Source organism: Meriones unguiculatus, chromosome 5, assembly GCF_030254825.1.
Source record: "Meriones unguiculatus strain TT.TT164.6M chromosome 5, Bangor_MerUng_6.1, whole genome shotgun sequence".
In the NCBI taxonomy this organism is placed as follows: domain Eukaryota; kingdom Metazoa; phylum Chordata; class Mammalia; order Rodentia; family Muridae; genus Meriones; species Meriones unguiculatus.
Window position 1 is genome coordinate 118,032,301 of NC_083353.1, and position 24,726 is coordinate 118,057,026.

The following is a 24,726-nucleotide window of genomic DNA, read 5'->3' on the forward strand; positions in this document are numbered from 1 at the left end:
TTTATAATTCCTCGCCTCTCAGCTTTCAAGTTTCAGTCTTCCCATAGCTGAAGCTCAGCTTCTCAGCTCTGAAATGGGAACCCCAGACACATCTGTGGGCATGCTCACTGCCACAGACTGCCTGCCGGAAGGACAAATGGGTATGTATGGAATTTGAGCAAACTACAAGAGCAGAGAGGAGCTTCATTGGGGAAGGGACAGCAGAGGAGCGGAATCTCATGCCAGTGAGCCTGTCACAGTGGATCTCTGAGGAAAAGAGAGGCTGCAGATAGGATTAGCTATGGGGTTGATACATTAGTTATTCTAATTGAGATACAATACTTGAATAGTTCCTTAGCAAGAGAAAAGAACAGTGACTTACCTTACAGGAGCCAGAGCCACAGACACAGCTTTTGTTTTGTTTTTGTTTTTGTTTTTGCACTTGGCTTGCTAGTTCACTTTTTTCTCACGGATCTGGTAAATTATACTCTGGTGGATTATATCAGGTTGCTGTAGAAGATGCTTGTTCTAGATGTGTAATGTTATGGAACAAAATAAATAAAGATGATTAGGCATACAACAGATCTTCTATATGAAAGTGGTTTATTAGATGGGGAGAGAGAGAGAAGGGAGAGTGCAAAGAACAGGACATGATGGGGGAAAGATAGTGAGAGAGAGAGAGAAGGGGAAAGAGAGAGGGGGCGCCCCAATAGAGAAAGGGGAGAAGGCCAAGAGAGAAAGGACAAAGAAAGGGACCACATGTCGGGTTGTCCCTTTAAGGGACAAGGTAACCAGGTGCGGCCACCTGGCTGGTGACACGTGATGACATCATAAATCGCTAGGCAACCCAGAAGCAGGTTTGGTTCTAAAATCCTAACATTCTTCCATTTTTTTTTTTATAATTAAATAGTGATGAAATTGGGCTGCTTCTCATGTAAGGTAAGTTAAAGTATATATAAATTTAGGTTGATTGGAAGTGGCTCTTGGTTGCCATGTAAGGGGTTAAGAGAGAAAGAAATAAGAGCAACAAAATAGCCAGATTACATGGTCAAGAGGAGGAGGAGAAGCCTCTGCCCTGGAAAATTTAGGGTAGAGGGTTGTCAGTAGAGAGTTGCCAGCCATGCAAGGCAGCAGGTAGGGACAGAGGAATGCCGGGAGAATCTGGAACTGCTTGTCCTGGTCCTGAAGCACATCATTCCAGCCTTTTGTTAATAGTAAGTGAATAACGAGCATAGATTCTCTTCTGGCTACTTCTTGCTGACACTGGGGCCGCTGTAGGGAGGTCAAAAGGCTGAAATGCTGGCCAACTCCAGGAAGAACAGGCTGCTTTGATGCTGTCCAGGGTCTGTAAGAACATCCATGGCTGGGAGGGAAGGTGCTGGTCCAGCTTGTTGGAAGTCTGTGAGGTCAGACTGGAACACTTGTGGTGGCTGCTTTGGTGCTATTGTGGCTATAGGAAACATCTGTGTCTGGCAGAATACTGAAACATATATATATATAGGCAAAAGATTAAGTAGGTTATAGAGAAAATCCTTTAGGAATGGATTTAAAACGTTTGGGAGAGTGAACAGATGTGGGTGGTTTGGATCAAAGAGACTTGAACATGGTAACCTTCATTTCACTGGGGGGACCTTCATTTACCCAATCATTGGCCGTAATGAAAAAGGCTTTGTTTTGGATCTGTCATTGAGGCGAGGTTTGGTTACAGAAGTGTGAAAACTTATAGGCCCTAGCAATAGCAGGCACTAGGTGTAGAAACCTGAAATTCTCCAGAAGATATCCCAGAGGAGAATCTGGAGGAATGGGAATCTGGGCATTTCTCATTGGGAGGCAGAGAAGCCAGTGACCTTCCAAAGGCATCTCAAAGGTAAGGTATGACTCAGTAGAGATGGTCCTACCTGGTCCAATAGCTCATCATCTTTTGGCCAGAGATCAGGGGCACAGTTGCCCAAGCAAGCACAGTTCACCTAGTGCTAGGATTTTCCTGTGTGATAGAGGGGAGAAGGGATGTGTGAGTGTGGGATGCTCTCCCAAGGGAAAAGAAGCCCTAAATGGAAGTCCAGCAGAGAGGGCCAACAGTAGCCAGTGAAGACTATGGGTTGGGGGGTGGGGTCCTTCTGTCTCAAAAGATAGTGGGGAGTTGCTGGACGTTCAACAGTCAAGTTTCCCCTATCAAGAGAAGCATTTTAAGCTGATAAATAAGTTGAACTCACCAATCCAGTGGCTGGTCAATGAGGAGAACGCACCAATCCAGCCCATGTTGCATGCAGCAAGCACATAGCGATCTGGTAGCCAGGAAAGGGAAGTCCCAAAACCAGGGAAAGGGGAGAAGTCCCACCCTCTGAGATAGGCAGTAAGTGTAGTACTTATCTGGAACCCAATTGACCTGAGAGGTGGATTTGGGTGATTTCCTGCAGCTTACAAGAATTACATTTAAGTTTTACAAAGGGGATAAAACTTTAGACATGTTAGCATCACAATTGTAATCTGCACTGAAATGTACATTGTAGAAAAGGCAGTAGAGATACACATTTGTGTTAATGGCACAAGCATTCTTAAAGGTAAACTCTGAAAAGGCACAAGCCTTTCGTGAAGTAGAAGGGAAACTCACTTGAGTTTTAGTATAATACTTTTAGTATAAGCACACATTATGGAGATTTAAATCTTCAGCTTAGAACCATAATAGTACTTAATATAGTGGAATGTTTTTGTATTAGAGTTAGATTAGTAAATCAGAGCTCTATTGATAAGGCCAAAACTCTGGACAGTCAATACAACAGTAGCATAGGAACAGGAGGAACTATTAAGTAGTTTTATCTATTCAGGATATCTTAAATTACCTTAGACCTTGCAACCTTTATAAATTGTATTTACCCACCTTAAAACATTTTTTTAGACATTTAAACATTTATAACTTGCATTTGCCAACCTTAAGATGCCTTTTTAGACTCTCAAATAATATATATTTTTTTGAGGGGGTCCTTTGTGGCTACTTATTTACCATGAGACCTAGGTGAGACTGTTACGAAGATTCATTGTCCTTTAGCTAAATAAAGCGATGGTAAAGGTTACATTTAGGCCTGTTTTTTTAGTCTGGCAACAAAGCATATTATGTCTAGACCTGACAATAGCAGTTCTACGATTTAGGCATAAGGCCTCGTCTCCTGCATATGAAGAGAACTGGGAAGGCATCTGAAATGTCCCAACACAGAAGTTGGCAAAATGTCCATGGGACCCCATTGTGAGGCCAAAACAGGCCTGTAATGTTACTCTGGGTTAGGTGAGAGTGATGGAGGTCCCTGAATCAAGGAGCCATATATTTGTCCTCTGCTAGGCCAATGAGCTGAAAGGTTGGAAGTGTCTATGGCTCTTCTGCTGGTTGAACCTCCATGGCTGGGCACAGAGGACAAGCCTGTTTGGGAACGTTTTGACTTCCAGAGGCCAGTCTGCTGACAGGCAGCTATGGCTTGTTGAGGCAGCCGTAGGACCAGTGTCCCCTTTGGCTGCATTTGAAACAGTCACCTGGTGGAACTGTCTTTTGGCCATACCCCCGAGGGATGGGACACTGCAGACCTCTGTCTTTTGTGTGGGAATGCCAGCAGCCTCAGAGCAGCAGCCAAGGTCTGGAGCATAGTTATTGCTCTGGATGAGCCAGTCAGGAAGGCTATTATTTTTACCAATTCCTGTATGGTTACTCAAGGACCATTCCCAGCTGTTTATTACAAATTGCAGTGAGACCATGTTTCCATCTGTAGCACTATAAATATATATTTGAACATCTCTGAGATGACTATTAACTTGCATTTGTTAACCATTAAATATTAGGACTTTAGGTTTTGTCCTTGCTAAGTTGGAGTCTTAAAAGTCATAAATATAGTAAATTAAAGTGAGAGCACAACAGTTTTCTGTAGGATTTAGTATATAAAAAGTTTATAGATTATAAAAGTCTAAGGTTATACTATAGATTAATAATACCATTTTTAGAAAATAAGACCAAGCATATTTTAACCTTTTGATAGAGATACAGTACAATGACCAAGTTTTAACATAAATACCTATAAAATTAATAGAGCTTAATTTAGAATATTGGTAGAAACCTGTATGTAGTAACCCCCAGGTTAGGAGTTTTAAAACCAACAATTTAGTAGAACAGTATAAAGCAATTTTAAAAAATTACATTTGAATTTATTATAGGAAACCCATTAGCCAGAAGGCCTAGTGGAGAATCTGGATCATAGGTAGCACATGGCAGAAGAAACAGCAACAGCATTTATTAATTTAGAAACTGAAAAGGCATAGGCAGTTAGATATATATTTTAAACAAACTTAATTTGAATAGATATTTATAACCTTGAAATTTTATTTTTATATAAAATTTATTTTGAAGCAGGGTTGAATTTTAGATACTAAAACATAACTGAATATTTTAAAAAATCCATACCAATTTAAAATGAAGCTTGTTGTTGTGACCTCGTCTAAAAGATAAAATAAACAGTTAATTATCATTAAGGAAGCCTTGTAAACCCAATGAGAAAAATTATATAAATCATTATGTAAGAATTTAAATCATATATATATATATATATATATATATATATATATATAATTTTTTAAGAGCAGAATGTACAGAAATCAGGAAGAAAAGATCTTTTTAAAGCTTGGAAATAACACCTTAGAGTAGTCAGAATTTTGAAAGACAGGAGTGGTGGCGTGGCTTGGAGTTTTGCAGGAGGGAGGGGTGATTACATGGCTAGGCAGAGTCCAATTGCCTGGAGTTAAAATGGCCACGGTAGCCATGTGGAATCGGATAGTGAAGCTGTGGCTCTGCCCATTTACGCCCCAGACCAACATGGAGTCAGAAGTCTCACAGGAGATTCAAAATCTAGTTCAAGGGAGCTCGGGCAGCTGTGCGGGGGTGGGGGTGGGGTAGCCATTTCTTACCTAAAGCAGCTTGCCAGATTTTCCCAAGCCCCAGCAGCTGCTGCCGCCAGTAGCAGAGTGAGTTGTAGCAACAGGTAGCAGCCTCAGCCGGGAGGCTAACTTCCCAGGCTAACTTCGTTGCTGCTGCCACTGCCAGCAGATGTGCCATGTGCGATAAGACAGCTGAAGAAGAGTGAACATTTTCAGGCATAGATAGAGCAGAGAGAGAGCTGTTGCACAAATTCATTTTGTCCTAGAGGAATTGAAAAGGGTCTGGCGAAGCCATGGGACCCATAGTTTCACGGCACCAATGTAAAGTTATGGGACAAATTGAGTAAAGTCGATAAGGCATACAACAGATCTTCTATATGAAAGAGCTTTATTAGGTGGGGATGGGGAGAGAGAGAGAAGGGAGAGGGAGGAGAACAGGACATGATGGGGAGAAAGAGAGAGAGAGAAGGAGAGAGAGAGAGAGGGGCACCCCGATAGAAAAAGGAGAGAGGGCCAAGAGAGAAAGGACCAAGAGAGGGACCACATGTTGGGTTGTCCCTTCCAGGTGTGGCCACGTGGCCAGTGACGCATAATGACATCATAAATTGCTAGGCAACCCAGAAGCAGGTTTGGTTCCAAAATCCTAACAATATGTCCCCTATGAGTGAAGGAAATTCAAACAACAGCTTTGCATTGTGCACATATGACAGTTGTTGCCTGGGATGCTGGGGCTTGTGCTTTGATATCACCGGCCAGCAGTGACACCTGAATGCCACCTGAGAGAGGGCTTGGAGAGAGGGGGGGGGAGAGAGAGAGAGGGCGACACAGAGAAGGGCACCAAGTCTACATGCTAATCCAGGTGTCGATTTAATGGACGTCAGGTTAACACTTACGTAGGCAAAAAAGTACAAGCAGTTTGTCATGTAGGAGCTTTACTTGGTCAAAACATAGGAGAGCTCACTCAAGGTTACACAGAGCCTGCTGTCTGGTTACTATAGTTGCACAGAGTTTCTCAGGGTCAGAGCAGTCCGCCGTAGGACCACCAAGGTCAGTTTACGAGGGACTGGAGTTTGGAAAATAGCCAAAGCCAAGAGGCCAAATTCCACTGCTCAGATGCCATTAACGCCAAATTTGCCATTAACTCCAAAAAGGCTGTCACACTTTAGAGATCTGCTTTAATTAAAAAAAGAACTGGAAGGGGGTGGCATAGGGTGGGGGCTGAACCCACCCAGGACCAAATCCTTTGCAATTTGAGCTCACAGTAAAAAATAGAAAAAGAATATAATGAGGTTCTGAACTTTAGTCTTCGGAAAGGAAAGAAAATTGTTTCTTTTGTTTTGTAAATGTCTATGCTTCATTATATTTCATCCTTTTATCTTCTTTTTTCCTTCTTCCTCCACCTTATATTTTTTTCATTTAGGGAGAGAATATTGAATTTTGAGAAAACAAAACTGATATCAACCAAAACACCAAATTCATGGCAAATTTTAATGTTCATAACTTAAACCAAGAATTCTTCTAACTGAAATTACTATTATTGTTATTATTATTATTAATGCTGATGATGATGATGATGATGATGATGGATCGATCAATTGACTGACTGATTGTTTGACAAAGTCTCATACTTTCTCTCAAGCTGGCCTGGAGCTCGTACTCCCTGTGCAGGGTTGACTTTTGAAATCCAATACTCAAATGCTTACCCAGTGGGAACATTTCCTGTTGTCTAAAGTGCACCTCTTGTGTAACTGGAGGGTTTTTTGGCAAATTTACTCTTTTGAAACCACAACTGGTTTTGGCACTGATTTTTTTTTTTTAAATAAAGCTAAAATCTAGGCCAACAATGTTTCCTTTGTTTGTTTTTAATTTTTTATTTAACTTTTCTTAATTACACTTTATTCATTTTGTATCCCCCCATAAGCCCCTCCCTCCTCCCCTCCCGCTCCTACCCTTCCTCCTCTTTCTGCATGCATGCACCTCCCCAAGTCCACTGATAGGGGAGGTTCTCCTCTCCTTTCTGATCTTAGTCTATCAGTTCACATCAAAAGTGACTGCATTGTCATCTTCTGTGGCCTGGTAAGGCTGCTCCCCCTCAGGGGGAGGTGATCAAAGAGCAGGCCACTCAGATTATGACAAAGGCAGTCCCTCTCCCCATTACTATGTAACCCACTTGGACACTGAACTGCCATGGGCTACATCTGTGCAGGGGTTCTAGGTTATCTCCATGAATAGTCCTTGGTTGGAGTATGAGTCTCTGGGAAGTTCCCTGTGTTCAAATTTTCTGGATCTGTTGCTCTTCTTGTGGAGTTCCTGTCTTCTCCAGCTCTTAATATTTCCCACTTCTTACATAAAATTCCATTCACTCTGCCCAAAAGTTGGCCATCAGGCTCAGCATCTGCTTTGATAGTCTGCAGGGCAGAGGCTTTCAGAGGCCCTCTGTGGCAGGTTCCTAGGTTGTTTCCTGTTTTCTTTTTCTTCTGATGTCCATCCTCTTTGCCTTTCAGGATGGGGATTGAGCGTTTTAGTTAGGGTCCTCTCTCTTGCTTAATTTCTTTAGATGTACAAATTTTAGTGGGTTTATCCAATGTTGTATGTCTATATGAGTGAGTATATACTGTGTGTGTCTTTTTGCTTCTGGGATAGCTCACTCAGGATGATCCTTTCCAGGTTTCACCATTTACCTGCAAATTTCATGATTTCCTTATTTTTCATTGCTGAGTAATACTCCATTGTATAGATGTACCACAATTTCTGCATCCATTCTTCAGTTGAGGGGCATCTGGGCTGTTTCCAGCTTCTGGGTATTACAAATAAAGCTGCTGCGAACCTCTCCAGCATGTGTTGTCACTTGAGGTTTTGATCTTGGCCATTCTCATGGGTGTAAGGTGAAATCTCAGGGTTGTTTTGATTTGCATTTCCCTAATGGTAATGACATTGAGCATTTCTTTAAGTGTTTCTCTGCCATTCTATATTCCTCTACAGAGAGTTCTCTGTTTAGCGTTGTTCCTCATTTTTTAAGTGGATTACTTGGTTTGCTGCTTTTCAGCTTCTTTAGTTCTTTATATATACTGGATATAAGTCCTCTGTCAGATAAAGGTTGGTGAAGATTCTTTCCCAATCTGTAGGCAGTCGCTTTGTTTTGGTGATGGTCTCCTTTGCTTTGCAGAAGCTTTTCAGTTTCATGAGGTCCCATGTATTGATTGTTGCTCTTAGAGCCTGTGCTGTTGGTGTTCTGTTCAGGAAGTTTTCTCCTGTACCAATGAGTCCTAGGGTATTCCCCACTTTTTTTTTCTAGCCAATTTAATGTGTCTGGTTTTATGTAGAGGTCTTTGATCCACTTGGACTTTAGTTTTGTTCAGGGTGATAAGTATGGATCTATTTTCATTTTTCTACATGTACACATCCAGTTGGACCAGCACCATTTGTTGAAGATGCTATCTTTTTTCCATTGTATGGTTTTGAGGTCTTTGTCAAAGATCAGGTGTCCATAAGTGTGTGGGTTTATTTCTGGGTCCTCTGTTCAGGTCCATTGATCCACCATTCTGTTTCTATGCTAGTACCGTGCAGTTTTTAAAACTGTTGCTCTATAGTATAATTTAAGATCAGGGATGGAGATACCTCCAGAAGATCTTTCATTGTAGAGAATTGTTTTAGCAATTCTGGGTTTCTTGTTATTCCATTTGAAGTTGAGAATTTTTCTTTCCAGGTCTGTAAAGAATTGTGTTGGTCATTTGATGGGAATTGCATTGAATCTGTAGATTGCTTTTGGTAAGATGGCCATTTTTACTATATTAATCCTGCCAAGCCATGAGCATGGGAGATTTTTCCATCTTCTGATATCTTCTTCTTATTCTTTCTTCAGAGACTGGAAATTTTTTTCATACAAGTCTTTGACTTCCTTGGTTAGGGTTACTCCGAGGTACCTTATGTCATTTGTGACTATTGTGAAGGGTGTTGTTTCCCTAATTTCTTTCTCAGCCCTTTTGCCTTTTGTATACAGGAGGGCTACTGATTTTTTTGAGTTAATTTTGTATCCAGCCACTTTGCTGAAGGTGTTTATCAGCTGTAGGAGTTCCCTGGTAGAGTTTTTGGGGTCACTCACGTATACTATCATATCATCTGCAAATAGTGATAATTTGACTTCTTCCTTTTCAATTTGTATCCCCTTGATCTCCTTCAACTGTCTTATTGCTCTAGCAAGGACTTCCAGAACTATGTTGAAGAGATATGGAGAGAGTGGGCAGCCTTGTCTTGTCCCTGATTTCAGTGGGAATGATTTAAGTTTCTCTCCGTTCAGTTTGATGTTGGCTATAGGCATGCTGTATATCGCCTTTATTATGTTTAGATATGTGCCTTGTATCGTTTATCTCTCCAATACTTTAAACATGAATGGATGTTGGATTTTTCAAATGCTTTTTTAGCATCTAGGGAGATTATCATGTGGTTTTTTTCTTTCAGTTTGTTAATATGGTGGATCACATTGATGGATTTCCGTATATTGAACCACCCCTTCACACCTGGGATGAAGCGTACTTGGTCATGGTGGATGATATCTTTGATGTGTTCTTGTATTCGGTTTGCGAGTATTTTGTTGAGTAGTTTTTCGTCAATGTTCATAAGGGAGATTGGCCTGAAATTCTCTTTTTTTGTTGGGTCTTTGTGAGGTTTAGATACCAAGGTGACTGTGGCTTCATAGAATGAGTTTGGTAATGTTCCTTCTGTTTCTATTTTGTGGAATAGTTTGAAGAGAACTGGAGATAGCTCTTCTTTGAAGATCTGGTAGAATTCTGCGCTGAAACCATCTGGTCCTGGGCTTTTTTTGGATGGGAGACTTTCAATGAGTGCTTCCATTTCCTTGGGGGATATAGGACTATTTAAATGATTTACCTAGTCCTGATTCAGCTTTGGTAAGTGGAATTGATCAAGAAAATTGTCCATTTCATTTAGATTTTCAAATTTTGTTGTGTATAGACTTTTGAAGTAAGTCCTAATGATTGTTTGGATTTCCTCAGTGTCTGTAGTTATGTCCCCCTTTTCATTTCTGATTTTGTTTATTTGGATGGTGTCTCTCTGCCTTTTAGTTAGCTTGCCTAAGGGTTTGTCTATCCTGTTGATCTTCTCAAAGAACCAGCTTTTGGTTGCATTGATTCTTTGAATTGTTTTATTTGTTTCTAATTGATTGATTTCAGCCCTGAGTTTGATTATTTCCAGCCGTCTACTCCTTTTTGGTGTGTCTGTTTCTTCTTTTTCTAGGGTTTTTAGGTGAGCCATTAAGTTGCTTGAATGAGGTGTCTCAAATTTCTTCTTGACAACACTTAGTGCTATGAAGGTTCCTCTTAGCACTGCTTTCATTGTGTCCCACAGGTTTAGGTATGTTGTGTCTTCGTTTTCATTGAGTTCTAGGAAGACTTTAATTTCTTTCTTTATTTCTTCCCTGACCCGGCTGTTATTTAGTAGCAAATTGTTCAGTTTCCATGTGTGTGTAGGCTTTTTGGTATTTGTGTTGTTGTTGAGGTCCAGCTTTATTCCATGGTGATCAGATATGATACAAGGGATTATTTCAATCTTCTTGTATCTGTTGAGGTTTGTTTTGTGATCAACTATATGGTCTATTTTGAAGAAGGTTCCATGAAGTGCTGAGAAGAAGGTAAATTCTTTTGTGTTTGGGTGTAAGGTTCTGTAAATGTCTGTTAGGTCCATTTGTTTCATGACCTCTGTTAGAGATATTGTTTCTTTGTTTAATTTCTGTTTAGTTGACCTGTCCTTTGTTGAGAGTGGGGTGTTGAAGTCTCCCACTATTAGTGTGTGGGGATCTATGTGTGGTTTAAGTTTTATCAATGTTTCTTTCACAAATGTGGGTGCCCTTGTATTTGGGGCATAGATGTTCAGGATTGTAATGTCTTCTTGGTGGAATTTTCCCTTGATGAGTATGAGGTGTCCTTCCCCATCTCTTTTGATTAATTTTGGTTGAAAGTCTATTTTATCAGATATTAGAATGGCTACTCCTGCTTGCTTCTTGCATCCATTTGCTTGGAAAGCAGTCTTCCATCCCTTTACCCTCAGGTAATGTCTATCTTTGTGACTTAGGTGTGTTTCTTGTATGCAACAGATTGTTGGGTTTTGTTTACGCATCCATTCTGTTAGTCTGTGTCTTTTTATTGGAGAATTAAGTTCATTGATGTTGAGAGAGATTAATGACCAGTGGCTGTTAGATTCTTTGAATTTGATATTGGCTGTGGTCATATGGTTGTGTGCTTTGTTGCTTTTTGTTTTACTGTAATGAGGTTATTTATTTCCTGTGTTTTCTTGAAAGTAGGTAGTTTTCTTGGGTTGTATTTTTCTTCTAGTGTCTTCTGTAATGCTGGATTTGTTTGTAGGTATTGTTGAAAGTTGTTTTTGTCATTGAATATCTTGTTTTCTCCGTCTATGAGGACTGAGAGTTTTGCTGGGTATAGTAGCCTGGGCTGACATTTGTGTTCTCTTACGGTCAGCATGATATCCATCCAGGCCCTTCTGGCTTTCATAGTCTCTGTTGAAAAGTCAGGTGTGATTCTAATAGGTTTGCCATTATACGTTACTTGGTCTTTTCCTTGCAGCTTTTAGTATTTTTTCTTTGTTCTGTATACTTACCGTTTTGATTATTATGTGGCAGGTGGATTTTCTTTTCTGGTCTAATTTATTGGGTGTTCTGTAGGCCGCTTGTATTCTTACTGGTTTCTCCTTTAAGTTGGGGAAATTTTCTTCAATGATTTTGTTGAAAATATTTTCTGGGCCTTGGTGCAGGGAATCTTCTTTTTCCTCTATTCCTATTATTCTTAGGTTTTGTCTTTTTATGTTGTCTTGAATTTTTTGGACAGTCTTTGTCAGGAATTTTTTAGATTTAACATTTTCTTTGACAGATACATCTATTTCTTCCATTGTATCTTCCACATGTGAGATTCTTTCTTCCATTTCTTGTAGCCTATTGGTTATGCTAACCTCTGTGGTTCCTGCTTTCTTACTTAAGTTCTTTCTTTCTACAATTTCTTCCATTTGTGTTTTTTTAATTTTTCCAATTCTATCTTCAGATCTTGAGCTGTTTTGTTGATTTCCTTCATCTGTCTGGATGTATTTTCTTGTTTTTCTATCAATTCCTTCAGCTGTTTGTTTGAACAATCCTCTGTTTCTTTTATTTCATTCAGTGATTTAAGCATTTCCTCTCTAAAGGCCACAAACTGTTTGGCTGTAGCTTCCTCTATTTATTTTCGTATTTTATTTGTTTCCTCTGTTATCTTCTTCATGATCATAGATGTTAGGTCATCTTCTCGAATTTCATTTATGCTGGGGTGTCTAGGGCTATTTGCCCCTGGATAACTGGGTTTTGGATATGCCATATTGCTCTGCCTTTTGTTGGTTGAATTTTTATGCTGTCCTCTACCCATTGGGCTATGTTAGGTGTTTGAAGTTAGTTTCTGGTGGTTCCTGGAATCCTGTGGTGGAGAGAATCCCTTTGGCAGGAAGATGGTTTCTCCTGAAGGAAGCCTTCTCAGCTTTTTGGATATAGTCACTGGATGGCCAGTGTTTTTCAGGAGTTGCTACAGCTCACCTCAGGCATAGAGACCTGGGTGGTAACTGTGGTTCTTATTAGTCAAGAGGACTCTCTTCTCACTGGGAGAAGTCCTGGGATAACTGTCCTGCTTCTGGGTTTCTTGCTATAAATTTAGTGATTAGCTGCTGTAACCTGTGTGTCCCGTGGTTTGTTCAGTTTTCCAGTCTTTTGTAGGTCTAAGGTTGGGGCTCTGTGCCCCAGAACCCAAGGGTTAATCTGTGGCGGGTGAGTACTGCTCTCCTGGTAACAGCAGGCTATCTGGGGCACAGCAGGTCCCTGGGTTGGGCCAGTGTGTGGGACCTTTTCCGGGTATGTACTGGGTTGCCTACATCTGTCCCCTTTGCTTCGTTCCTTGTTCCTTGTGAGGGTTTCTGCAGACAGTGACTCCAAGACACTGGTGTTCTGGGGCACACAGTTCTGTCTGTAAGGACTAGTTGGTACTAAGCAGGTCTCTGGCCTGATGGCACGCGTGCCCACCTGCGAGTCTGAGGGGGCTGGGTTCCCAATAACTCTGTGCTCCCTTGGGCTTGGGCCCGGATCCGTGATGGCTGGGCATACTCACCTGTCTGCGGTCTGCTGTCTGCAAGACTTTCCCCATTCAAAGCCTAGTTGACCCCAGCAGCCCGGTTTCTTCCTTCCCTGTGGGGCCCTCTCCGGACAGGGATTCCCAGACTCTGTCCCACTGGGGTTCGCAGCTTGTCTGTACAGGTGAGCTGGGCGTGCAGCCGCTCTCTGCACGGCGGGAGCTCAGTTGTGATGGCGGCGGATACCTGTGGTCAGCGAGACTCCTTCCAGGGAAAGACTGGGTGACCCGTGATCAGACTTGCAACTTTCCTTCCCCGTCGGGTTTTCTTGCGACTGAGACTCCCAGTCTCAGGCACCCTTGTGCCCACGGATCAGCCTGGGAAATTGATCGGGACAAGCAGGTGTGTGCCTCTGGCCAAGAGACCCAGTGCCCATGTGACCCGGGATCTCTTTCGGGTTCTGGCTGGGCGGCCCGAAAGTGAACCTGACCAATTCCCACACCCACGCCGTGGGAGCTTCCCCTCACCTGGGAAACAGGATCGCTATAGTTTTAGGGCCCAGAGTTCAGTCTCCTGGTCGCTGCATGGAGAGTGCTGTCCTGCTCCTCAGACACAGTGCTCTCCCATCACCGCCATCTTGCCATACCCCTGTTTGTTTGTTTGTTTTTTAGGAGATCATTTTCAACATTGCTTTCTAATAAAGACATGAAAGTTTTGCTCAAACTGTGTTATAAGAGGCGTTTGAATTTAGAAAGAGATATGTGTATACAGCATGAGAAAGATGGATGACAGAATTGCCATGTATGTATCAAAATGAAAAAAAAAACAGTATCAGAAATTTTACATGTGTAAAAACAGAAGATTATTGGTAAATCTTACTCGTAATACTGTATAAGAAATGTGTGGTGTGGAATCCTGTTTGAACCTGGGGCATTTGATGCTTGAAGTCTCCTCCAGAAGACACATCAGGTACTGTTCTTTAGCTCAATCCTAAACTCTCTAGTATAGTTGCTTATTCTTTCTTTCCTTTTTTAATTGACATTTTACACTCACACACACTTTTCTTGTTTCATTATGGTGAATGCATTAGAAACCCCCTCAGCTATTCTCAGGAACACTATACTTTACTGTGAACTCCCTCCTACTGTGCCTTTGACACCAGAGCTGTCACCTCTTTATGGTAAATATTGCCTACTTCCTCTCTACTCTCCCAAGCCCCTGGTAAGAGATATTTATACCTGAGTGTGTATTGTAACACTGCTGACAGTAGCAAGCCCATGGAACCCATGAGCATCTATCAGCGGATGAATGGGGGAGATTGTGGCATATACTTCCACATATACTGGAACACTATGCCCAACAAGAGAGCATGGGATGATGTTTTCTGTGACAGCATGGGTGACACATTTAGTGAAATTAGTTAGTTATTGAAAGCCTGACACTGCTCATGAGTCAGAGTGGTAACCTAAAAGGCAAGAGTATATATTAGTTCTGTAGAATTTGGAAGAGGTTTTAAGTACAACACTAAACCTGGAAATCATAGGTTAAGTCATTTCAGTTTTGAAAGTGTTTACAAATCTGATTTTTTTTTAAGTAATCTTGGGAATGGGGTGACAAGAGGAACAGAAAATGGATGAAAATAGATTTTTTTCACATGCAGACAAGTGTTGGAACTAGGTACATGAGAATTTAGCATATTATTTTCTCTATTTTTTTTACAGGCTTGTAATTTCTTATAGTAAATTCATTGTTTTTAAATGTTAAAAAATAGAAGAGAAGAAAGCATGAGGAGGGACTTATAGATGAAAAGACTTTCAGTGGTGCAGTGAAACAAGTAGGGCTTTATTGGGGAGATCAAAGGAACTTTGCATATCAACTTAATTAAATTAAAAAAATCACAATAATTGATCTTCTAAAGACATTTCTGTGTAATATAAAACAACAACCACCACAGCAACGCTTTCCACAGACTTGCTTGCAGTATAAATAAAACACAAGACTTTTATATAGTTTAAAGCTTTAGGTCTTTTGCTGAGAGAATCTCTTAGCTAGCTTCTAACTTAGAACCTAACTTCCTGGCCTGTCTCCCTGCCACGTAGGTAGCTCTTTACCTCCATGCTCCTGTTGACAGTCCTGTTCCTCTTCATGTCTCTTGATTCTCTAGCCACTGCCTCAGTCCCTCCTGAATCTGCCCGCACAGAACTTCTGCCCCTATATTTCCTGCCCCAGCTATTGGCTGTTATTATAACCAATCATCAGGAAGACAATGCCAAGTCCATCCTTTTGGTTGCTTAAGGTATTGGAGGCTGCCAGATCTTCATCTTTAGGCAGATGTGGAAGGACAAGCATTTACAAGTAGAAAACCCAGTAATGGGCCATAGAAATTACAATACTGAAATCCTGCCAGCACTTAGCTCTTTGACAGCACAGAATTAACAATTGAAAATACAGAGACTGAGAGACCAAAGAAATAAAAATTAATTTTTTGGGTATTGGTTTAGGGTTTGAAGCACAAGCCTGAACGAAGGCCAGCCAGATGGAGACATGTCCAGCCACCTGCAGGGTAGAACAGCATTTACCACATTCTTTTTCTGCCTTCTAGAAATACAGTTGCTTGGAAACTGGCCCAGATGGCCAGGCAAGAACAGTTTATGGATTTGGTGCTTAAAGTAAACCAATCATTTCGAAGGTTGATTTCCATTACCCAATCATGTAATGCCAAGGCATGTAACTCCCTATGTGCAGTTTTTCCCTTTAAAAACCCTGTTCCCATAGACAGCCCCGACGTGCCTGCCCTGACTCTCCTGCTTCCACAGGAAGTTTTGCAACCCAGGCTTGAGCTTGTATCTAATATACCCTCATGTGTTTTGCAGCAGAGTCGATTCTTTGGGGGTCTCATGAACTGGGCATAAAAAGACCTGGTCCTTGGTTGTAGTATCAGTCTCTGCAGGGCCCACTGGGCCCAAGTATTTTGGCTCTGTTGTTCTCCTTGTGGAGTTCCTGTTCCCTCCAGGTGCTTCCTTCTCCCTCTTCTTCCATAAGGATTCCAGCACTCTGCCCAAAGTTTGGTCACGAGTCTCAGTATTTCCTTCCATACCCTGGTGGGTAGAGTCTTTCAGAGGCCCTCTGTGGAAGGCTCCTGTCCTGTTCCTTGTCCTCTCCTGCTTCTTATGTCTATCCTGTTTGCCCTTCTGAATGAGGATTAAGCATCCTCCTTAGGGTCCTCCTTGTTGTTTAGCTTCTTTAGGGCTATAGATTTTAGTATGTTTATCCTATGTTATATTATACTAAGGGCCATGTATAGAGAAGACCTAGACCCCCAGTTCAAAGGAAAACCATTGCCTGCTCAGTTTCCAAGTAGGTTTCCTGGTAAAGGGTACAGGGGCTGTCTGTGACATGAACTCAGTGGCAGTCTGTCTGATCACCTCCTCCTGGGGGGTGCAGCCTTGCCAGGCCACAGAGGAGGAGGATGCAGCCAGCCTTGATAAGACCTGATAAACTAGGGTCAGATAGAAGGTGAGGAGGTCCACTCTTATCAGGGAACTAGGGAAAGGGCATAGGGGGAGAAGAGGGAGGGTGGGGGAGACTGGAAGGAGACAAAGGATGGCGCTGCAGAGGGGATACAAAGTGAATACATTTTAATAAAAAATATATAAATAAAATTATATTTAAAAAAAAAGAAAGAAAATACAGAGACATGCCAGGTGTGATGGCACAGCCTGTAATCCCAGCACTTGGGAGGCCGAGGTAGGCAGATCTTTGTTCAAAGCCAGCCTGGTCCAAGAAGTGAGTTCCAGGATAGCCAAGGTCTTATACAAAGAAGCCTACCTGTGTTGGACAAAACAAAACAAAACAAGAAAACAGAGAAACACTTTGATACAATGTGAAGAAAGATCACCTCAACAAACAATGAAAAAATAAATGTTGAGAATTTTGTATGTAGCCAAAATACAAAGGACATTATATGATGCTTAAAATCCTCTAACCCTGAACATTGTCTATCTTTTTAGTTTAAGCACAGGCTCCCTTTTGTCTTGGAGATGTGGAAAAGTGAGTAAATATAGTGGTTAAATTCAGTGGAAGTTTTTTCAAGAGTAGAGTTTAGATTCAGTTTTGTTTAAGTTCAATTCATTTGGTGTAAGTTTTTCTGAGTTTTGAAAACATAATAATTATTGCTCTATCACAATGAAATATGGACCTATAACTCCACCTAAATTTGCCTCAGGCCCTTTGCAGACTTTTCCCAGACATTCCCTTCCTCTGTTCCCAAAGAATTGTCACCCTTGGCCTGACATTTGCCTTTTCAGAAGCTGTTCACCTGGATTCCTGCAGTCTGACAGTCACCCACAGGCTTCAGTTGTGTGTCAAATACAAACGATTGCCCTTTGATTGAAAGAGACCATGTTCTAAGCATCATTGGTCTAAGAACAGTTGTGGATTCAGAAACACAAAAGCAGCTCAAAATACCACATCTGCTTTTAATCTGCAGAAGTTTAAAAAAAGAAGCCAATGGAAAACATGTGGATTAAATTAGCTCAAGCAAAAACAAGTTGGTGACAGTTAGAGCTATCAAAAACACACATGCAAACACACACTCACACAAAAAAGTAAACCTACAACTGTGTGATCAGCCTTGTAGGATAAGCAGCAGGACAGCTGGTTTTATGGTTCCTGACTCTAGAGCTTGCTGTGGACACAGAGCCAGAGATAAACGAGGGCAAGCATATGGTCCACTTTGTCTTTTTAATGCCCCTGCTCCGGTGCTCAAGAATATTGTTGACATCCTCAGTGTTGGAGGATATTTGGCCTATGGCAAAATGTGAATTTAAAAAACATTTTTAGTTTTTTATAAGAATCTCCAAAGTTGCTGTCAATGCTCATGTGAGGCAAACACAGGTTTTCATTTCTCTTGTGAGAATATGAAGGTAGCAGGGCCAGGGCAAACAGGGAGTATATTTTCATTTTAACAAACTCATGATGTGTTTTCAAGTGTCTTTCCCCAAACCTGGTAATAATGCACATACTCAATGCACGATCTTTGATAACGGGTGGATACTTAAGTGTTTGACCCATTCTTCTTCTTTTCTTCTTTTAGTCGCTGAGTTCTCGAGCTCTCGAGATGTTCTCTACGCAACTTCACTTTGATCTATGTCTTGCAGAGATTGTTTCTAAACCCTCTTTGCAGAACTCAGGAAGGAGGTCTTTTAATTAGTCCAAAGTCTAAATGTTTCTTTTTTTTTCTAATGTGGATAAGGATTTTGGTATTATACTTCAGACATGTTTAGTCAAGACAAGTTCACAGAGATTTTTTTTTCCTCTCTCTTTTCCTCAGATAGTTTTATAGTCTCATGGTTCATGCTTGGGTCACCTCTCACAGAGGTAATGTGAGCTTTTAGAATATGAATATAGAGACTGTTTCAGCATTCTGTGTTGCAAAGATAGGTGGAAGGTGCAGGCAGGAAGAAGCAAGAGTGGGCCAGCATGCCCTGTGCACAGGGAGGCCAGGGCATCCTCCTGGGAAGATGGTAAGTCACGCCCAAATGTCGACTTGTTTCTCAAGTTGTTTTATGATTATTTTTGTTTGTTTGTTTGTTTGTTTTCTTGCTATTATTTTGGTTATTATTATGATGGTTGTTATCATTATTAACTTTAATATTTTGGTTTATGTCTCTACACTTTTGCCAAAACCATACTACTTCTTTGTTTCTGACACTGTGATTTGTGGTGGTGTTGTTTCTGCAAATTTGGTCTTTTTTTTTATATATATATATATACCAAAACATTTAATTGAAATACCTGTATACAAAATATTATCTCCAGACTCTCACACTTTTGAACTTAAACAGCACCCACCCCTGATGCCTACTCACACCAGAGTCACAGAAACACAGCTTCTAAAAAAACTAAGGGCTTGACACTCTGTTGCCTACCCCCCGCTTTCAGAGCCAGCAAGCAGACTGTACAGGTCAATAATTTAAAACCCAACTCCCCAGCGCAGAGTGCCCAGGGTGGCAGGGTCCCCCAGTCCCCCTAAATTAGCCACTGTACAAGTTCTTCCTCCCACAGACACGTGGGTTGGGGACCTACTCCAGGTGCAGGACTTAGGATGGGGTCTGGACTAAACAGTCACGATTGGCTTTCCTGTACACCCCAGGACCCTGGAGGAGGTGGCTGCTTGGAGGAAGTAACCTCAGCAAGTAAATTAAACAACAAATAGCCCCAGCAGGGCAGGGGCGCCCTCCAGGGTGGTCACACCATAAATAAGAGACCCTGGCACTGTTTTAAGTTGTGCACCAGGGAGGCAGACAGGCCAGCAGTGGCCCAGCTTTTGCATTGCTTGTGCAGACATGCCCAGACGAACACCATGAGACTGGGGGGAGGGAGGTGGCTCAGGGCGCTCCATTTCAGACACAGTTGGTCAGGAAGGCTGCCTCCAAGATGGAGCAGCAGGGTAGGGGTTTCTGGTTCAAGTATCCATCCAGGGCAGACAGGACCTTGCATAGCCCGCATCTATCTTTGGACAGAAGAGCTCAAGAAAACGCAGGCCCTGTGGAGCAGCGTTCAAAAAGGCACTCACAGCAAAAGAAACAGGCCTGGTGCCAGGGGCAAAGGTCGCCAGGTGTCAGAGGTCATTGCTTTTGCAGGAGTCATCCCAAGCAGAAAATGTTGTTTCTGGGAGAGGGCCGGCTAGGCTGAGCCCAGGTCCCCAGTGTGGAGTCCAGGATCCTCCTCCTCATAAGCTCTCACAGCTGCAAGTGGTGCTGGCTCTGTCATCAGTGTCCAGGGCACAGAGCCGAAGGTCACAGTTCTCTGGCATGCTCCCCTCGGTCCCCAGCATCCATGGATGGGCAGCAGTTTGGTGCAGTAGGCCTCTCTGAGGGCCGCAGGGAAAGACACCACTCAAAAAGCTGCTGGCACTTGGGAGACCCTCCACTGGAAGAACAGCCTGCTGCGCAAGATCATCCTGGTCGAAGGGAATGTCCCCCGACACCATGTCGTACAGCAGTACACTCAGAGACCACACAGTGGCAGAGCGCCCGTGATAGCGACGATAGCGGATCCACTCTGGGGGGCTGTACACTCAGGTACCATCAAAGCCAGTGTAGACAGTGTCCCTGAGCAATGCGCCCGAGCCGAAGTCGATGAGCTTCGGCTCACCGGAGCGCAGGCCATTCAGCAGATTCTAGGCTCCTTGATGTCGCGGTGCACGACCCTACAATTGTGGCAAGTACCTGCGCGAAGAAGCGGCGCGCCAGCGGCTCGTCCAGGGCGCCCCGTTCCGTGATGCAGTCGAAGAGGTCCTGTGCCGGCTCGGGCCGCCCCAACACCAGCGGGAAGCGGTCGGGCAGCTGGAACCAGTCCAGCAGGAGGATGATGCTGCGCGCGCCGCGCGCCGCGCCCCCTTAAGCAGCGGCACCACCTCAGGGACACAGCCACTCTGAGACTGCCCCACTCAGTCACCCGCTCCTTCGCCACGTGCCTCACGGCCACCGGGAGTCCGTCGGGGGTCTATGCTGCCCGCATAGACAGTGCCGAAGCCGCCGCTGCCCAGCACGGCGCCCACCTGGCACACCTTCTCAAAGCTCTCCTTGTCCGCCTTGGCTGGCTGCAGGATCTTCACCGGGAGGTGGTCCACGCCGCCAGGCCCGCAGAGGTGCGCCAGGGAGCTGAACTTGGACAGCAGCATCACGGGTGGCCTCGCGTGCAGTGCCGCCTCTGACACGTTCGGCACGGACACGGGAGGGCGGTCTTCCTGACCGCAGACAGAACAGCGGATCCCGCGGCCCAACGGGGCGGCCTCGCGGCTCAGTTGCCCAGTGGCCTCGCTGAAGCACATAGAAGGCAGCTGGCAAAGCGGCTCACATTTTATTTATTTATTTTTTTCTAAACTGCTCAGCTGTTCTTTTGTTTTTTCATGCAATTTGAAAATTATTTTATGCTGGAGAGATGGCACATGTGTAAAGCACTGTCTGCTCTTGCTGAGAACCTGGGCTCAGTTCCTAGTACCCTCATGGCCCCTCACAACTGTCAGTAACTCCAGTTCCAGGGTATTCAAGGCCCTCTTCTGCTGTCCTCAGGCATCAGGGAAATACACAGTACACAGACATACATCAGAAAAATCACCCCTGTGTATTGAATAAAAATAATTTTAAAAGTGTGAAATTACCTTGCTGATTTTTTTGAAATGCCCAGTATCCATAAACATGTTGGTAAGAGTTTCTTGAATTTATAACTTATTAAGAGTTTTTGATATTTTAGACCAATATTACTTTTTTACATGATTTTGGTAAACTTGTTTAAATGATTGCATATTTCACCCATTAGTTATGTCAGTGTGTTCTATTACTTGTATGTTGTTATTTAATTAATTAACTTACTAGGTTCTTTAGGAACAATCCTTATATACTCCAGGTTGACACCAAACTTTGTATGTAGCCAAGGCTGAACTCCTGACTCTCCAGCTTCTGCCTCCCTAGCACTGGAAATACAGAAGTGTGGCCAACACGTCTGTCTCATTGGCTGGAGCAGGAGCTACACAAGTTGTCATTAGCTGTCCCATGTGGGAGCAGGGAAACACACGTGGTTCCTCTAGAAGAGCACCTTACCTCTCAGCCATCTTTCCAGCCTCTGGCTGATCCCTCGACCTGCCCCCAGGTACCCCTGAGCAGTGGTTCCCTCAGTCCTGACAATGCTCTCCTTGTGGAACTCACTCTATGGGTCATTTTGTTTTGCTGTTTTTTTTCCCACCTGAACTTCACTCTTTCCTTTTCTTGCTCTTTCACTGGCCCTTAGTTCAATAACTGGAACACTCCGTGTCAACAAATCTGTTCCCTGTCCTTTAGTCTTCTGTGAGCCATAGACACCATTTAGAGACCAGGACCTTCTATGAAAGGCTATACGGTGACAGAGTACAAGCCAAATCTACAGATGACTCTGAGTACATTTATCTTTTTCTATGAAAGGTTCCTGAGATTGATGTTCTCATATTGATTTTTTTCAGATAAAAAGCTGCAAGAAAAAATATCTCAGCATCACATCTCCTGAGGCTCCTGCTAAGCTTTACTGCTGCTATGTAGTGATCACAGTCCTCACTGTAGCTGTGACTGTGCTTTCTGTTGCTTTGGCAGGTAAGTGACTTATTCTCCAAATTCTGTAACATTCTGTCCACATTGACATTGTCAGTAAATACTTACTGACCACTGTGAGCCAGGCACTGTGGGAAGGGCTTGAGAAAACACACTGGAAATTCCTGTTCTCTAGGAACTCAGGCTCCAGCAGGAAGCTGCAGTGAAGGAACAGCACAGGCTGTGGTGTGCACAGGAGGCCAGGCTCAGCATCCCTGGGAAGATGACATCAGCAAGCTCTAGACAGAGATGCAGGAGACACTTTTCCACCCAGGGTAACTGTCCAAGGCAGAGAACAAGAAGAGCAATACCCAAAGGAGGAACCTCAAGGAAGTGTGAGGACAGAGAGGAGTAATATGACCAGGAAGATACAGTGACTCTCCCCATTACCAGTGGTATTAGTTACCATGTTCAATTGTGTTTTCAACATATTAAATGGAGACTTCCTGAAGTAATCAATTTTTAGGATTTTAGTACCACATTGTTCAGAATACTGTGATAAAGTCTCACACTGTCCTCTTAGGCATGTGAACCATCCTTTAGAGCAACATGTCCATACTGTGTATGCTACCTTCCCAACAGTTCTCGCTGCTATCTCAATCATCAGGCCGACTGTCAAAGTAGGTGTCCATACAGAGTGCTTGTTGCTGTAGCAACCCCCACTGTAGGAAACAATCATCCAAAGCACAAAAATGAAGATGTTATAGAAATCAATGCACTTCCAGGGAGCCCTGCTGTCAGTGAGCACCTGAGAGGGAATGGGACTCAGACCCAGGGTGGGAGACCTTTAGATAAAGGCCTCTTATGCTCAGGAGAGGACTCCAATTAGGAAAGCTACAATCAAATTCACACCTCACATCTGAGCACAGGAGGGGAGGCCAAAAAGAGACAAGACAAGCTTGTTATAATTCATTGTGTTTTCTAAATTTTAGTAAGAAAGAATGAACAGGGCCCAGTGAAAAACACCTATGCTGCTTGCCCAAGACACTGGATTGGATTTGGAAATAAATGTTTTCATTTTGCTGAATCCACAAGTAACTGGACCTTCAGCCAGGCCTCCTGTGTGGCACAAGAGGCCCAACTTGCTCGATTTGACAACCTGGAGGAGCTGGTAATGATCAGGGATTGGGCTGTTTCTGTGTTCTGTTGACTATATATTGCCTGGAGATAGGGAGGATAAAGATGAAGCATGAGGAAGTTTCCTACCTCAAGGAGGTGGAGACATGGGGAACATGTGTGTGTGTGCTTTTGTGATGGTCACACACGTCTGGATGAAGCTCTGAGACACTGAAGAAACATTACTGCATGTCGTGCTCAGTCAGTCTGAAGGTCAGAGGTGCCATTTTACCCAGATACCTGGTGGTCATGAGTGTTTTTCTGCAAGCTGGCACATGCTGTATACTGAAGGTGACTACTCTTAATCATGGTAAAGGGTGGCTTAGCCAGGAACTATGCCATCCACAGTAGAGTGTCATTAAATTTCATACTTTAATCCAAATGAGGTACTATAGAATTACAGATGTCAACTGGGTCCACTGAAAGCTGGAGGCTGTTACACCTCTGTGACCCTCAGTTACACCCTCCTGACATCTCTAGAGGAAGCTGTGGAGTGGAGAGCCTCAAGGATCATCTGAAACAGAGACACACATGTATTTGTTTTCTGTGTTTCATGACAGGGTTTCCTAAGGAGATACAAGGGGACTTTGGACTACTGGATCGGCCTGCACAGAGAGTCACCACAACTCCCTTGGAGATGGACAGACAACACTGAGTATAATAGCACGTATGTTTGCAGATGCTTTTCCTTCTACTGTGTTCATGTGCTGTGATCACATGTGAGTTGTGGCTCTGAGAGATGAATGGCTGCTTAACGTGAGGCCAGCTGTACTGGAGAGGAAGAATAATAAACTCTTGGGTTGGAGGTGTGCCTGGGAGGGAGGGTGTGTGCTACACACAGGTGTCAATCCCCAGCAAACTCCACATCCCCACAAACTTAAATCCTTTGGAGATTCTCCCATGTATTATTGGCCCTCATTTCCAAAACCTTTACTTAGTGTGATTTTACTCAAATGATGATGGCACCTGAGGGAGGTACTGTCTGCTTCTTTACCAACTTAAAACTTTTTGTTGATGATAAATGCCCTGTGTGGGATGTAGACAGAACCTCAGATGGGCAATGAGGGCTCTGAAACCCTAGAAAGCCACTGAAGAACTGTAAGGCAATACTCATAAGTCCTTGCACAGCTATACCTGTTCACAAAAGCAGAGACTCCAAGGGCACTGGAAAACCACCCCTAAAGTCTTGTTATCCGTTGGCACACAGGATAGTTCTTGGATTTGAACACATCTGTTTTACCAGAGTGGTAAATCATAGACCCATTCAAGTCTATCATTAAAGCCTTTTCAGAATTTAAGAAATGGGGTTTCCTCTATATAAAATGTTTCAAAACAGAATTGAAAATCCCCCTTCATGAGGGGATTCCCCCCCCCATCTGCAGTTCAATTGAACATCTCAGCAAGTACCAGTCAACTGCTTGGTACACATGTTACAGGGTTCATCTTGAATGAATGACAAATGTGTGACATTCATAAAAAAAAA

The 24,726-nt window shown here is 43.0% G+C and overlaps 1 protein-coding gene and 1 pseudogene across 1 annotated transcript in view; one reads left to right on the forward strand and one right to left on the reverse strand.

Moving 5' to 3' along the window:
* LOC110539594 (C-type lectin domain family 2 member D11-like) overlaps positions 1-24,726 on the forward strand; it is a 25,545-nt gene continuing 819 nt past the window's right edge. Inside the window, exons 1-5 of the mRNA XM_021626446.2 lie at positions 1-140; positions 890-918; positions 22,004-22,130; positions 23,060-23,238; positions 23,804-23,910. Of these exons, the coding sequence (XP_021482121.2) occupies positions 74-140; positions 890-918; positions 22,004-22,130; positions 23,060-23,238; positions 23,804-23,910 (509 nt within the window). The 5' untranslated portion in view covers positions 1-73. The remainder of the gene's footprint in view (positions 141-889; positions 919-22,003; positions 22,131-23,059; positions 23,239-23,803; positions 23,911-24,726) is intronic.
* Positions 14,836-21,121, reverse strand: LOC110539593 (serine/threonine-protein kinase pim-3-like; annotated as a pseudogene).